The 14,221-nt window shown below is 40.0% G+C and overlaps 1 protein-coding gene across 3 annotated transcripts in view; it reads left to right on the top strand.

Moving 5' to 3' along the window:
* Positions 1 to 12,319, top strand: part of PLA2G7 (phospholipase A2 group VII) — a 45,510-nt gene extending 33,191 nt beyond the window's left edge. For all 3 annotated transcript variants that reach the window (XM_060110094.1, XM_060110095.1, XM_060110093.1), the window contains 8 exons: positions 1,187 to 1,280; positions 3,867 to 3,935; positions 4,491 to 4,617; positions 5,461 to 5,574; positions 6,714 to 6,805; positions 7,988 to 8,158; positions 11,375 to 11,523; positions 11,959 to 12,319. In XM_060110094.1, the coding sequence (XP_059966077.1) occupies positions 1,187 to 1,280; positions 3,867 to 3,935; positions 4,491 to 4,617; positions 5,461 to 5,574; positions 6,714 to 6,805; positions 7,988 to 8,158; positions 11,375 to 11,523; positions 11,959 to 12,101 (959 nt within the window). In that variant the 3' untranslated portion in view covers positions 12,102 to 12,319. The remainder of the gene's footprint in view (positions 1 to 1,186; positions 1,281 to 3,866; positions 3,936 to 4,490; positions 4,618 to 5,460; positions 5,575 to 6,713; positions 6,806 to 7,987; positions 8,159 to 11,374; positions 11,524 to 11,958) is intronic.
* Positions 12,320 to 14,221: the final 1,902 nt, after the last annotated feature.

The following is a 14,221-nucleotide window of genomic DNA, read 5'->3' on the forward strand; positions in this document are numbered from 1 at the left end:
GGGCAAAGAGAGAAAGAAAATAGAAGCCTCCATAACTCTCCAGATCCTAAACAAAGGAGTGAAAGCTAATTTCTTAAATGTCATAAATGAGGAAACTACTCTCATTCCCATCACCAACCCCCAAGTGGCCAGCCTCTCTCACTAAGACAATCTGATGTGCATTCATCACTTAATATGTCTATATTTCACTAATATTGAGTTGTCCTTCCTTATCTGTTTGACCAGACACTACTGCTGGGCTGATGTTAACCATGTCTTCAAATTTCGCCCTCAAAAATACCTACAACTTTTGGCATTCATTTTAAATATCTCGTTGGAGTTCTCTTAAGAATCAATTTATAAGAGAAATGATGAAAATATTATCACTACGCATCTTTATGATGCTGAATAACTTATAAGTCACTTCCATAGCAATCATCACATTCAGTCTTCATGATCACATCTCTATTGTACTGATGAGAAAGTGAAACACAAATAATTGATGATAATGATGACAATAACAAGTGAAGTGAAGGAAGAAGAGAAAACATCTTCCATTTTTTGAGCCCTTTACTATGTGACTGGATAGGTGTGCTTTACATTTTCCCCCTTAAATATGACTCCGACAAAACCCCCATGAGATAGATATCATTTCCCTCATTTTATAGGAGTCTGAGGCTCAGAGAGTTCTCTTAACTTGCCCAAGGTCAGTAGCTAGTAAGTGGCAGAGCTTCATCCAAAGCTACATCTAAGCGTGCAGTCAAAGGTCTCTCCAGCTTTCTCTTGATTTTGATCAAGTTAGAATGAGATGATTCTCTGATTTGAAGATTCTGGATCTCAGTGTAATATTCCTGAGGTTTACTGGTAGTTTAGTTTCAGAACATTCCCTCTGAAGTTTTGCCCAAAGCTGGAATTAATGATAAGGAACAGCCTTCCTGAATACACCTCTAAGTAGGAAAATGTCTCACCTCAAGTTCAGAGCTGACAGTGAGAACTGATAGTTAATGATCCTATGGTCCTAGGAAAAACACATAGTTCAGGCCCTTGGTTGGTGGTATATAGTAGGAGACTTTTTAAATGAATTTACTATTAATGCATAAAAACATAAATTCCATGGGTCAGAATTTTATACTAAGGAGATATGTTAAATAACTAGCAACACTCAAGTCAGAAAAAACACTAATTACAGTCTCCCACTGCTGTCTAGGATCAATGACAACTCCTGCAGCCTGGAATTCCCCTCTGAGGACTGGGGAAAAATATCCACTAATTATTTTTTCTCATGGTCTTGGAGCATTCAGGTAAAGTTTCAGAGGTTGAACAACTTTAGCCTCTAGGGACAAATGACTGAATGCAGTTTTCCCCCAGAAGAGGGACAGCAGACTTTGGAGTGTCAGGCTGTCCCCTGTCCTGGAGGTCTTGGCGGTCCTCAGGAATTAGCTGGGATCTGTTGATCAGTCCTATAGCCCTGTTTTTTTCCTGCCTCCAGCCCATGGAGACCAGCTTCACAACAGAGGAGACAGGCTGTCGCATTTTGGGTTATTGTCCTTCTATATTATAGTATTTACACTCTCAAAATCATTCATTGTATTAGTTCAGGTCCTCTGAGAAACAGCCACTGTGACTAGATTAGCGGTGAAAGACATGTATTACAAAATGCCCATGAAGGATAGAAGGGAAGGAGCAGGAGCAGAAAAGATGGGGAGAACTTTCAGATCATGATGCAGGCTGGACACGTGGGAAGGAGATGGGAGACAGAAGAACGGGACATGGAGCATCTCGAGACTGCAGCACAATTCTAAGAAAGATTGGGGCAGGCCGATGGAGGGAGTGCTTGACCAAGAACTGCTCCGCAGAGGAGCTCTGCACCTCACAGGAAAGGACCCGCATTAAACCCACACCATGTGCAGTCGCTGGGACCAACCCACAGGAAGCCTTGCTTTCACTCGGATCCACAGGGGTAGGAGCTGGGAGGGGTCTTTAGTCAACTGGGATCTCTGTGCCATGACGAGTGACACATTTTCATGGCCACCGCACGCCCTCCACTTTCTTCCTACATCTTTTCAACTGCCTCCCCGTCTTCCCCCTCAGAGGATTATAAGACTTTTAGAAGGGTAGCTTTTAGCTGGTAAGAAATTGTGTAGCATCTGCAATAAGAAATTATCGTAGGGCTTCCCTGGTGGCGCAGTGGTTGAGAGTCCGCCTGCTGATGCAGGGGACACGGGTTCGTGCCCTGGTCTGGGAGGATCCCGCATGCCGCGGAGCGGCTGGGCCTGTGAGCCATGGCTGCTGAGCCTGCGCGTCCGGAGCCTGTGCTCCGCAACGGGAGAGGCCACAACAGTGAGAGGCCCGCGTACTGCAAAAAAAAAAAAAAAAAAAAAAAAGAAATTATCGTCATCCAGCTAGTTATTTGATTCCTTCTAGACCAGTGGTTGGCATCTCATAATCTGAGGGCCAGCTCCAGCCTGCTGCCTGCTTCTGTAGGTAAGGTTTTATTGCAACTCAGCCACACTCATTCATTTTCCCCATTGTCTCTGCCACTTTTGTGCTACAACAGCAGAGCTGAGTATTTGTGACAAATAGTGTATGGCCCACAGAGCTGGAAACAATTACTCTCTGGCTTTTTACAGAAAAGGTTTTGCTGATCCCTGTACTAGATGATTTTCCCTTCCTGAGTTGGTCCTGCTTTGTCAGGAGTAGAAGACATGGTGCCGACCTCCTTTTTGTTCCTTATGGCCATTTCCTAATGAATACATGATAGGAGAAAAGATTGTGCAGAGCAAAGATGTGGAAGGGATTCTGAATGTGGTTGCTAATTAGCACATGATTCTTTAAGCATCTCACCCTGTCCAGTCATTTACATAACCGCTAACATGTGTTCGGTATTTCCCCTGTTGCAGTGAAGCACTGCAACTGTGTAACTTACTTAATCCTTACAGTAACCCGACCAGGTACCATAATCTTATAACATCACCCTTCTACAGATAAAGCACTAAGGCAGAGAGAAGATAAGTGACTTATCCAAGGTAGAGAGCTAATAAGTGAGGGAACCAGGATACAATCACCTGCAGTGGTCAGAGTGTAGGTCCTGTTCTCTTAAGCATCACATTGTATTGCCTTCCTGCACTATGTATAATCTTATCAAAACCTTATCACTATTCTAAAGCAAAGGCTTTATTATCTATCCCCATTTTACAGATGAGGACAGAAATGCAGTAATGTAATTACCTAAAGTCATATACCTGGTAAGTGGCAGACCCAAGATTAAAACCCAGAACTCTCAGTTTGGGATTGACATGTACACACTGCTCTATTTAAAATGGATAACCAACAAGGCTCTACTGTATAGCACAGAGAACTCTGCTCAATATTATATAACAGCCTGAATAGGAAAAGTATTTGAAAAAGAATAGATACATGAATATGTATACCTGAACCACCTTGCTGTACACCTGAAACTCTCACAACATTGTTAATCAACTATACTCCAATATAAAATAAAAAGTTTAAAAAAAACCCCAGAATTCTCAAAGGCAATATTTATAATCACTGCACCAGTGTTTCTCAGCCTTGGTACCACTGATGCTTTGGACTAGACAATTTCTTGTGGAATGTAGTCCTGTGCATTATAGGATGGTTTTAGTAGCATCCCTCTATCCACTAGATGCCAGTAACACCCTCCCCCTACTCATGATAATGAAAACCCCTCCAGACATTGTCAACTATCCCCTGAGCGGTAAAATCAGCCCCTTTTGAGAACCACAGCTCTCTGCTTTACCCCAGGGCACTACTACAGGGGCATAATTACCTCCATATTCCTAGGTTTATTTGTGAACCCCTTGTAATCATGACTGGTAGTTGAATGCTTCCCTTTTTTTGTTTTGAAGGACAATTTATTCTGCTATTGGTATTGACCTGGCATCTCACGGGTTTATAGTTGCTGCCATAGAACACAGGTACGTCACCTGGTATGTGGCTGAGCTCTACCTTTCATAAAGATTTATGAAAAGTGCTGATAGAATTGTCAACTATGGTTACATGATGAGCCAAAAAAGGAGACTGAGTTAGATTGTCAAGTATATAAAAAATAGCTAACATTTCTAGAATGTTTATTGAGTGCCGTGTTCACAGCCATCTCATTTAATCTTCATAACAATCCTTTAAGACGGTTATCATTACCACTGTTTCAAGGAGGCAGAGAATGAAGCTGAGGAAGGGTAAGTAAGTTGTCCCAAACCACACAGCTAGCAAGTGACAGCACTGGGATTTGATTCCAGGAGAGAGTTTTCAACACCGCAGCCTCCCAGAATTGTGAAGATGGAATAGGTTGTTTACAGGCAACCATGTCTTTTTCTCTTTTTCTTAGAACTCCCTTGGGGGCTTCTTTGATTTAAAAAAATGTAGAGTGCAAGAAAGGGAGTCAGAAAGAGTCACGGATGGGGATGAGGAACACAGGTGAGATGAAGGAGAGAAAGAGAAAGAGTAAGTAATTGATTCTGTTTGTATTGTAGAGATGGCTCTGCATCTGCGACTTACTATTTCAAGGACCAGTCTGCTGCAGAAATAGGAAACCAGACTTGGCTTTATCTTAGAACCCCAAAACGAGGGGAGGAGGAGTTTCCTCTACGAAATGAGCAGGTATGTTCCAAGAAGAAGAGAGGTGGCATGGTGACCAAAAAGCATAGGCAAAATGATGACATTTGTTCATTTAATTTTACATATGGCAGACCGTGATCCTAGATCTCCTCACTTCCCATCCCCAAAAGATCTGTCAGAGGATTCTCTGAGTAATCAAATTCCCTTAATGAAATATCTGGATCATAGTAAAAACAAAGACCAGCATAAAAATCCTAGGAGATGACAGTGAATATTCAGAATCCTTTTGCATTAGAACTAAAGACTACTTTTCACAGAGGTGGTATAGAATAGCATTAAGAGTCCAGGCCTTAGAATGCAACTTTCTATGTTTGAATCCTGGCACCATCACTCCACAGTGGAGTGATCTTGGACAAGTTACTTATTCTTTTTGCTTTGCTTCCATGTGTTATCTGTTACGAAATAATGAATATTAACAGTATCTTTCACATGGGGCTTTGAGGAAGATCAAGTGAAATAAAGCACATTGCCTTCCACCTCTGTGCCAGGCTTTATAGTGGGTGCTTTTTATATATGTTATTGCATTTAATCCCACCCACATTTCACTGAGGCATTATTATACAATAAATGGAAGTTCAGAGAGGTTAGGTAAATCATCTGAGGTCACACAGTGGGCAAGCAACAGAGTCAGGATTTGGACCAAGCAATAACTACCTGTAAAGCTGGTGCCTGGGTCATCATGCTAGGTTGTGTTCTAATCACTAATCTCAAAGTCATTTCCCGTTTATAAGCAACCACGTATTTTTTCCACCTGCCCCCTCTACACAAGCTTTAAGTGTTACAACTTTTTACTTGGCCATTGCCTTCTTCCAATCATCACATTAGGTACTGCAACGAGCAAAGGAGTGTTCTCAAGCTCTCAATTTAATTCTGGACATTGATCGCGGGAGACCAGAGAAGAATGTATTAGATTTAGAGTTTGACGTGGAACAGATGAAGGTGAGCTAAAAAAAAAGCCATTTTCCCCTGGCCTAGACTTCTTTATTGCTCTCATTTTTGTCTGTCTTACTGCTGTAATACAAAATACCATATGGTAAAGGGCTGCAAAAAAAAAGTACCTGCAAAATATTCCAACAGTGAGGAACACATTAGGTTGAACTACTTATGAAATTGCCACCAGCCAGCTTCGATCTACAAAAATGGCAATTTCATATGTTTCAACTTAATACAACCAGTGGAAGTGTTGTAATTTCTTGGGCAGTTCCTGCATGTTTTTGAGCTTGATCTTGAAACGCTGGTGAAAAGTTTTAGACAAAATATTGGGGTGGGTAGAAGGATATCAGAGTGGACCACGTGAATGAAGACTCAAACGTGTGTGTAGGGGGGTGGAGTATAGGGAAGGAGAGGGCACTAAGATGATGGTATGTCCTCCAGACACAGTGAAGCGTTTGTGTCCCTCGCTTAGCCACTCTCCTCTCTCCATACCTTTGGACGTGTTGTCCCCTTGGTCTGACACCCCGTCTTCCTGACTCAGTCCTGCTTAATCGTCAACTCAAGTCAGGTATTACCTCGGCCATGAAGCTTTCTTGGGCCTCACTGCCCACCCTGGACTGGGCTAGCTGTCTATCATATGTGCTCCTTGGTACGACCCTACTTCATCTGCATCGTGTATCTGTAGCTCCTTCCCTAGTAGACTGGGAGCTCATGGAAAATGAACTATAATGCCTGGCACAGAGCAGGTGCTCAATCAATACTCAGGGAATGAACAAACTAATAAACATGGCGGGGGAAGGGGGAGAAATCAGCAATGATGTTGATGTTTCAAGTGTGGGTGAAGAGGAAGGCCATGAAGTTTACCTCTGAACTCTTAGAAATGTTCAACAACTATGTGTGTGTCTTTGTGTATATATAGGTAAGCATGTATGTATATGTACATATATGTGTATATGTTTAAATATGTGTATGTGGGTGTGTGGGGGCATGTGAATGTATGTATGTGTATATATATTTCTTTTCTAAGAAACCAAGGTACTTAACCATGCCTGTGAAAAAATAAGTTTAAAATTCACAAGATCACTGCCTATACTCTGAACAACCTGCAAGATACTGATGAATTTATATCATGCTTTTTCATATAGGACTCTATCGATAGGGATAAAATAGCAGTTATTGGACATTCTTTTGGTGGAGCCACAGTTATTCAGAGTCTTAGTGAAGACCAGAGATTCAGGTAAGAGAATGAGTCTCAGTTTTTGGAAGCGGGGGGAGTGATAACACATGTGAGATAGAATTTATCAAATTCTTAGTGAGGAAGAGACCCTTTGGAATTCACGTTTGTTCTTTTGCCTCCATAAAGTCCTCCATCTGAATTTTCCTAAACAGAAACCATCTACTCTCTTGCTGTTGAAAACTCTTCCCATCTCTCAATATTTTTCCTCATTATTATTTATCTGCTCAAGGGCTTATTATTTTCATTTGGAAGTTTAGCTTTATATACACGTATTATCTGTGACATAATGATTGTAATAATAATATTGTCATCTTATACTATTTTCTAGACTTCCCCAGTAGGTAGGGCATTTTTTAATTAATTTTTTTCATCTTTAAGATGAAGTGTCAGCTAAAATTACATAGTTATGTGGGTGGAAGTCAGGCCCCCAGTCTTCTAACTTGAAGAAATATTTTCTTTCTTGAACCATTTTATCCCAGATTGATGAGATCATGTAGAGCCAACCAGGTAGAAAGAGGGTAGGATCATTTGTGAAACTTCATCTCACATTTCTTAAAATCTGTTTCAACATAAGGGGATTCTCTTCTTTCCTCCATTTAGCACATAAAATAGAGTGTCCAAAAGGCTAAGAAACATAGGACAACTTACTTTTAAAAAGAAAATTAATTACATTTCATTTTCAAATGATATACTCCATAGGCTTTTCTTCAACACCCAGACACTCTTCCAGGTGAAGCATCTCTAAATAAAAAGGAATGGGTCTAACTGTTACTCTGAAAGAGGTATAATGAGTACACGACAGTGCCCAGAAGAACTAGAAACACAGGGGCAATAGTGCATGTGCTGTATTTTTTCAGATAACCCCCAATTTTGAAGAATTATAGTACTTGTAATATTTTAAAATTTATCTTGAAAGATAACAAAAAATGAATAAAAAAATTTTAAATATTATGTCTTTCTAAAGGTTGCAATTCTTAAATGCCTCCTAAAGAAAATGATTGCATAATTACAAGTTTGCTACCTTATAAAGCTAATCATATCCCTTTCCCACAGTGAAGTATAATACCTCTTCAGCTGAGTGAGATAACCCAAAATGATCTGGTGTGCTGTGTGTCTCTGAATCCTTGCATTATTAGAAATTCCTGTATCTGGGCCAGTGTGTAACCAGACTTCTTTGATCAGGTGCGGTATCGCCCTGGATGCATGGATGTTTCCAGTGGGTGATGAAGTATATTCCAGAATTCCTCAGCCCCTCTTTTTTATCAACTCGGAACGATTCCAATATCCTTCTAATATTATAAAAATGAAAAAATGCTACTTACCTGATAGAGAAAGAAAAATGATTACAATCAGGTAAGTATCAGTAAGTGACTTATTACATCATCTGAAACAGAAACTTGAAACTTGGATAAACAAATAACAGATATCATTTGGTTGCTACTCTAGAATTATTCAATTTGTTGTTTAGACTTGGAATAAGGGAGAATATTAGATAATCTCAGTTTCCAAGTGCATTTAGACTTACTCTTTTTAAAATGCAAATTTTTGAGTAGTGTTAATATACTATTAATGTTAATATATTATTAACTATGTTAATATACTATACAGCACGTGCTGATAATTAAAATTTGCATCAGGATACATGCTACTTTTATCTAAATATACGAGCAAGCCTATACATTTTTAGGGCTGGGATGGGGGAAGTATTCCATCAGTAAGCTAGGCTAAGAACTCTTTAGAAAAAAAGTAAGATCATCTGTTGAGAACTGCAGTGTGTTTATCTGTTTGCGAAGTAGATGAATTTATAAATTCTCAAAAGCTATAATAGAGTCCCTTTAAGGGTCAGCAACCTGCTTATATCGTGGATGTGAAAAAGAACTCCCAATAGCGTTTTGAACTCACAATGAGATGTTACAAAGCAAAGACTGAGCTCCTTCCTCTTCTATCTGAAACCTGATTTACTTAGAAGGGAACAGAAGAGGTGGCAAGAAGGAAACACACACAGTAAAGGCAGTAAACCCTCCCAGGACAGAGAATGGAGGACTCTTCCAATTAAGGTGGTCAGAAAAGGCTGCTTAGAAGAAATGGGGATAGAATTGGGTCTTGAAGGATCAAGAGACGTTATTATTATTATTATTATTATTTTTAAGATTTAATTTAATTTAATTTTTATTTTTTTGGTTGTGTTGAGTCTTTGTTGCTGCACGCGGGCTTTCTCTAGTCGTGGTGAGCGGGGGCTACTCTTCATTGTGGTGCGTGCACGGGCTTCTCATTGTGGTGGCTTCCCTTGTTGTGGAGCATGGGCTCTAGGCGTGTGGGCTAAGTAGTTGTGGCTCACGGGCCCTAGAGCACAGGCTCAGTAGTTCTGGCAGCATGTGGGATCTTCCTGGACCAGGGATTGAACCCCTGTCCCCTGCATTGGCAGGTGGATTCTTATCCACTGCGCCACCAGGGAAGTCCCTCAAGAGACTTTAGATAGATGGTGAGGACGGATCTAGATATTTAAGGTAAGGATGTCAACTTAGCTTATTGGTATGTGCAAGTCTATTTAATTCTAAAGCAGAAATATTACAGAACACCCAACCTTCCTTATCGGCTATCGCTCTCTGTTTCTTCCCTTCTCTGCTAGAAAGAAGAGCTTGTACTTAATATTCCCTGTCCTTACATCCATTTACTCTGACTTCTGCAGTCTGTCTTCCTGAACCAGTGAGCTGAAAATGGTCCCACTGAGGACACAGAAGTTTCAGTCGCCTATTGGCAGCCTTAGCCTTTCTCTCTGCATCCCTCCCACCTGTTGACTACGCCCATTTCTCCTCCCTTGGGTACACTAACCCCACTCTCTCCTGCTTCTCGCATCCTGTAGATGGCTTCCTCCCTTTCTCCCCCACCCTCTCCTCCTCTTCAGGCCATCTCTCCACTGTTGGTGGCATCCGGGGTTCTGCTCTCAGCTCTGCCATGACCCTGCCTCTATTTACCTTCTTTATACTTTTGACTCTCAAGTTTGGATTGGGATGTGGGGAAGAGTGAGCAGAGTCTGGGCCTCGGTTTTGCATAGAGATACCTAAAAGAATGGTGGTTTGCTTATAAGCAGCAAAGTGAAGAGGAAAAGTGGCATTGGGTGGGAGTGGAAAGGTGTGTTTTAGCCTTGGGTAAAGATGTCTGGCCACAAATTAGTAAAGTATAGAATTTGTATATTATTAATGAAATCTATGGAGGAGATGAGACCACAAAGTGAGAAAAGAATTGGTCTAATAGAATCTTGAGGATTTAGGGGAAGAGCCAGTGATGAACAGAGTAGTTCGGGAAAGGAGGGAAAATGCAATGTCATGGGAAAAAACAAATGCAAGAAAATCAAGTGTCACATGTCCCAGAAGTAGTAGAAAATGTGCACTAAAAAATGGCTGGGTCATGGAAGCAACCTAAGTGCCCATCAACAGATGAATGGATAAAGCAAATGTGGCATATATATATATATATATATATATATATATATATATATATATAAAATGGAATATTACTCAGCCATAAAAAGAAACGAAATTGTGTTATTTGTAGTGAGGTGGATGGACCTAGAGTCTGTCATACAGAGTGAAGTAAGTCAGAAAGAGAAAAACAAATACCGTATGCTAACACATATATATGGAATCTAAGAAAGAAAAAAAAAGGTCATGAAGAACCTAGGGGCAAGACGGGAATAAAGATGCAGACCTACTAGAGAATGGACTTGAGGATATGGGGAGGGGGAAGGGTAAGCTGGGAAAAAGTGAGAGAGTGGCATGGACATATATATACTACCAAATGTAAAATAGATAGCTAGTGGGAAGCAGCCGCATAGCACAGGGAGATCAGCTCGGTGCTTTGTGACCACCTAGAGGGGTGGGATAAGGAGGGTGGGAGGGAGGGAGTCACAAGAGGGAAGAGATATGGGGATATATGTATAACTGATTCACTTTGTTATAAAGCAGAAACTAACACACTATTGTAAAGCAATTATACTCCAATAAAGATGTTAAAAAAAATGGCCATTCTATTTGATGTTAGGCTGTTGGTGAATTTGAAGTCCATCAATAAAGGATATTTATGAGGTGCTTACAGTTTAAATAATACAAGGCAAAATTCTGTTGTCTATCTTTTAACCTACTTAATCCAAGGCTTAAATGCAAAGTGTTTTTGCCCAACAGCAAATAGATATCCAGTTAAGTGTGGTGGTAAGGGGGCAGGATTCTGGCTCTGAGTTCAGGGGCCCTCAACATATAAAACATTCCACCTACTCAAATTGAAAGTAATCATGTCCTCTACAAAGCTGGAATCATCTCTTCTAAAACCAAGATGCCAAGCAAGACAGGAATCTTTGCCTTATTGATCTAGAGGGGAGGAAGGATATATACTCTAGGACCCCTAAATGAACATCTTTGTGACCTTCAAGTACATCTAAAGAGATCAAATCTACAAATTTTGTTTCCTTGGTTTTCGTAAATAGGCCAACCAGGCCAGCATCTTTCCTGCACCTAACTACAGAAATAATTTTGTCCAACAAAGTGATTTGTAAATGTCTCGTTTCTCTTTCAGGGGTTCAGTCCATCAGAATTTTGTTGACTTCACTTTTGCAACTGGCAAAATAATTGGCTACATATTCACACTGAAAGGAGAAATAGATTCAAATGTAGCCATGAGTCTTAGCAACAAAGCTTCGTTAGCATTCTTGCAAAAGCATTTAGGTAAGAAAGGGATCTTCTTTCCTGACATAAACCAGATGATTCTCAGGAAAAAACTGTTTATCTTAACTGTGCATGAGTCCCATTTTGACTGTTCCCAGTTGGTTTACAATGGAACACTGCAGTCAGTCCATTTGAAAACAATTTAATTTTGCTGCTTTGCATACTATGCGTCATAGGCAGCAAGCCTACCTGTTAGAGCTAACAGTCTTTCTGTGAAGGCTGGGGCGAATTTCCATGCAGAGGATTCGGGCAACATAGTGCCTCAATCCCATCTCTCATTCAGATGTTGCAGACACACTGCTCACACAGAGCACCTTGCCTCCATAATGGTGACGCAGTGTGGGTCACTTGTGAGGCTAGGGTGCCACCTAGAGGCACTGAACTGTTTAACACTTTCCAAAGTTGAATGTGTTTAGTGACATTTGTATTTTACAGGACTTCAGAAAGATTTTGATCAGTGGGATTCTTTAATTGAAGGGGAAGATGACAATCTTATTCCAGGAACCAACATTGACACAACCAACCACCATGCCACCCTGCAGAACTCTACAGGAATAGAAAAGCCGAATTCAGATTAAAAGAGCTTTTAAAAAGTCTTGTTTAAAAACTGTCTAAAAGTGTGTGTGTGTGTATGTATGATTTTAATGTATTTTCTCAAATAACTCATATTTGAAAATGTAGGCTATACCACAATAGTGATCGAAGGCTGGATTAAGATTTTTTTTTCCTTTAAGGAAAGACTGCTACATATAAAAATCATACCAGCCTAAATTTTAGTTTTACTAAAGTAATCCTTTCTCAGTGTCACAATAAAAAACTAATTTTATATTACTTTAATGGACAAGTATATTAAAACAGGCATCATGCCATTGAAAATGTGTTACAATGACCTAACACTCCCTAAAAACATAATAAAAACAGATTTTCTTGCCTCTTTTTTTTTCTATTATAAGCAGTAGAATTGAGTTTTAGCAACATGGTCTTCTGCATGGGATTTGGTAGCGCTTCCCTTTGACCTTGGGTCATGGTAAGAGAAATCAGGCCAAGCGGATAATAAAGCCATTGCTTTACTGTGGGATGGGTGCGACTGCAAAATTTCAACATGACTAAACGGGGAATGGATGGGGGTAAGAATATTGGTGACAAAGCAAAGGCGGCAGATTAAAGCAAGTTGGTAATTTGTTTTCATTTACTTTAATGGTTTACCTCTGAGGCACTCTATTTACTAAAGAAAGGTTCATGAGACAGGCCCATGATTCCAGCCATCACACATTAAATCACTGATTCACCCGAAGGCTGCAACAGATAAGGACATAATTTTAACTGCTTCATTTTCCACTAGTTTTATTGATATTTAATGAATTTTTAAATTTTATATGTAGTAGTGGGAGGGGAAAAGCACAATAAATGGAGGTAAAAAGATAGCTGAGGGTTCCCCTGGTGGCACAGTGGTTGAGAGTCCGCCTGCCGATGCAAGGGACACGGGTTCGTGCCCCGGTCCCGGAAGATCCCACATGCCGCAGAGCGGGTGGTCCCGTGAGCCATGGCCGCTGAACCTGCGCGTCCGGAGCCTGTGCTCCGCAATGGGAGAGACCACAACAGTGAGAGGCCCGAGTACCGAAAAAAAAAAAAAAAAAAAAAGATAGCTGAAAGATTTGTGCACTTATGTTTCTGGGAGTCATGGAAAACGTGTTTTGTTTCCCAAGGGGTATAAACATTTCTGCTACTTATCAGTTAAGTATATTTTGGTCTAAGAATGGTCTTGTTCCTATGAATTCTCCATAATCAAGTTTAATTAAAGCCTGTGTGAACAAGGATAATCAGTACTTAGTAAGCAAGCCTGATTAACTATTCTATCCCTATTCCTTTTGCCCAGTTAATAAGTAACTGTGTTTTCTGATTTGGCACTCAGGCCTATCTTAATGTTTTAATGTGCAAAAACACTCATTTTGAGAAATATGATTTCTCCTCTAACTGTTCAGATTAAACATATTTAAATAGAGAGTTAAACTGCTTAGCATGAAACTGATGGCTTTCCATAATCCGACCCTAATGCATCTTCTCTGATCTTTTCTCCCAGTAATTAATTCACAACTATATCTCCTACATGAATGAGCCAAATGTATCTAATCATTATCCCAGGAACAAGGAATATACTCATCTACCTCAATTACGTTTAATGCAGAACCCTCTCTTTTTTACTTATTGAAATGAAATGATACCCAACTCTTAAGGTTCTTAATTCTCACTATTCCCATCAGGCTTCAGGGTCTCATAATGTTTCATATACATACATCTTTTTCCCCATTCACATGTAGCAAACCTCCTTACTCATTTTAGAAATGGATAACCATTCCAATTGTACTGATGTCCCATTCAATAGCACCTCTTTAAAATCCTTTGTTGGTGGCACATGCTGATGCTGAAAGGAGAAAGTAACTGCTGAAAGGATCCAGTGAGTTAAAGTTTAAAAAATACAACCTACCATAGTGCATACTGAGTATCTTTTGGGGGAAAGAAGGAAATATTTATCAAATGCCTACTCCTTTTCTGGCACTTTACGTAAATTATTTCTAATCTTAAAACCACTGAAAGAAAGGTTTTATTAACCCCATTTTACAGATGAGGAAGGTCAAGACTCAACAATGTTATAATAACCTACTCAGGTCACATATCTAATAAGCAGCATATAGCTAAG

This window comes from Mesoplodon densirostris, chromosome 10, assembly GCF_025265405.1.
Source record: "Mesoplodon densirostris isolate mMesDen1 chromosome 10, mMesDen1 primary haplotype, whole genome shotgun sequence".
In the NCBI taxonomy this organism is placed as follows: domain Eukaryota; kingdom Metazoa; phylum Chordata; class Mammalia; order Artiodactyla; family Ziphiidae; genus Mesoplodon; species Mesoplodon densirostris.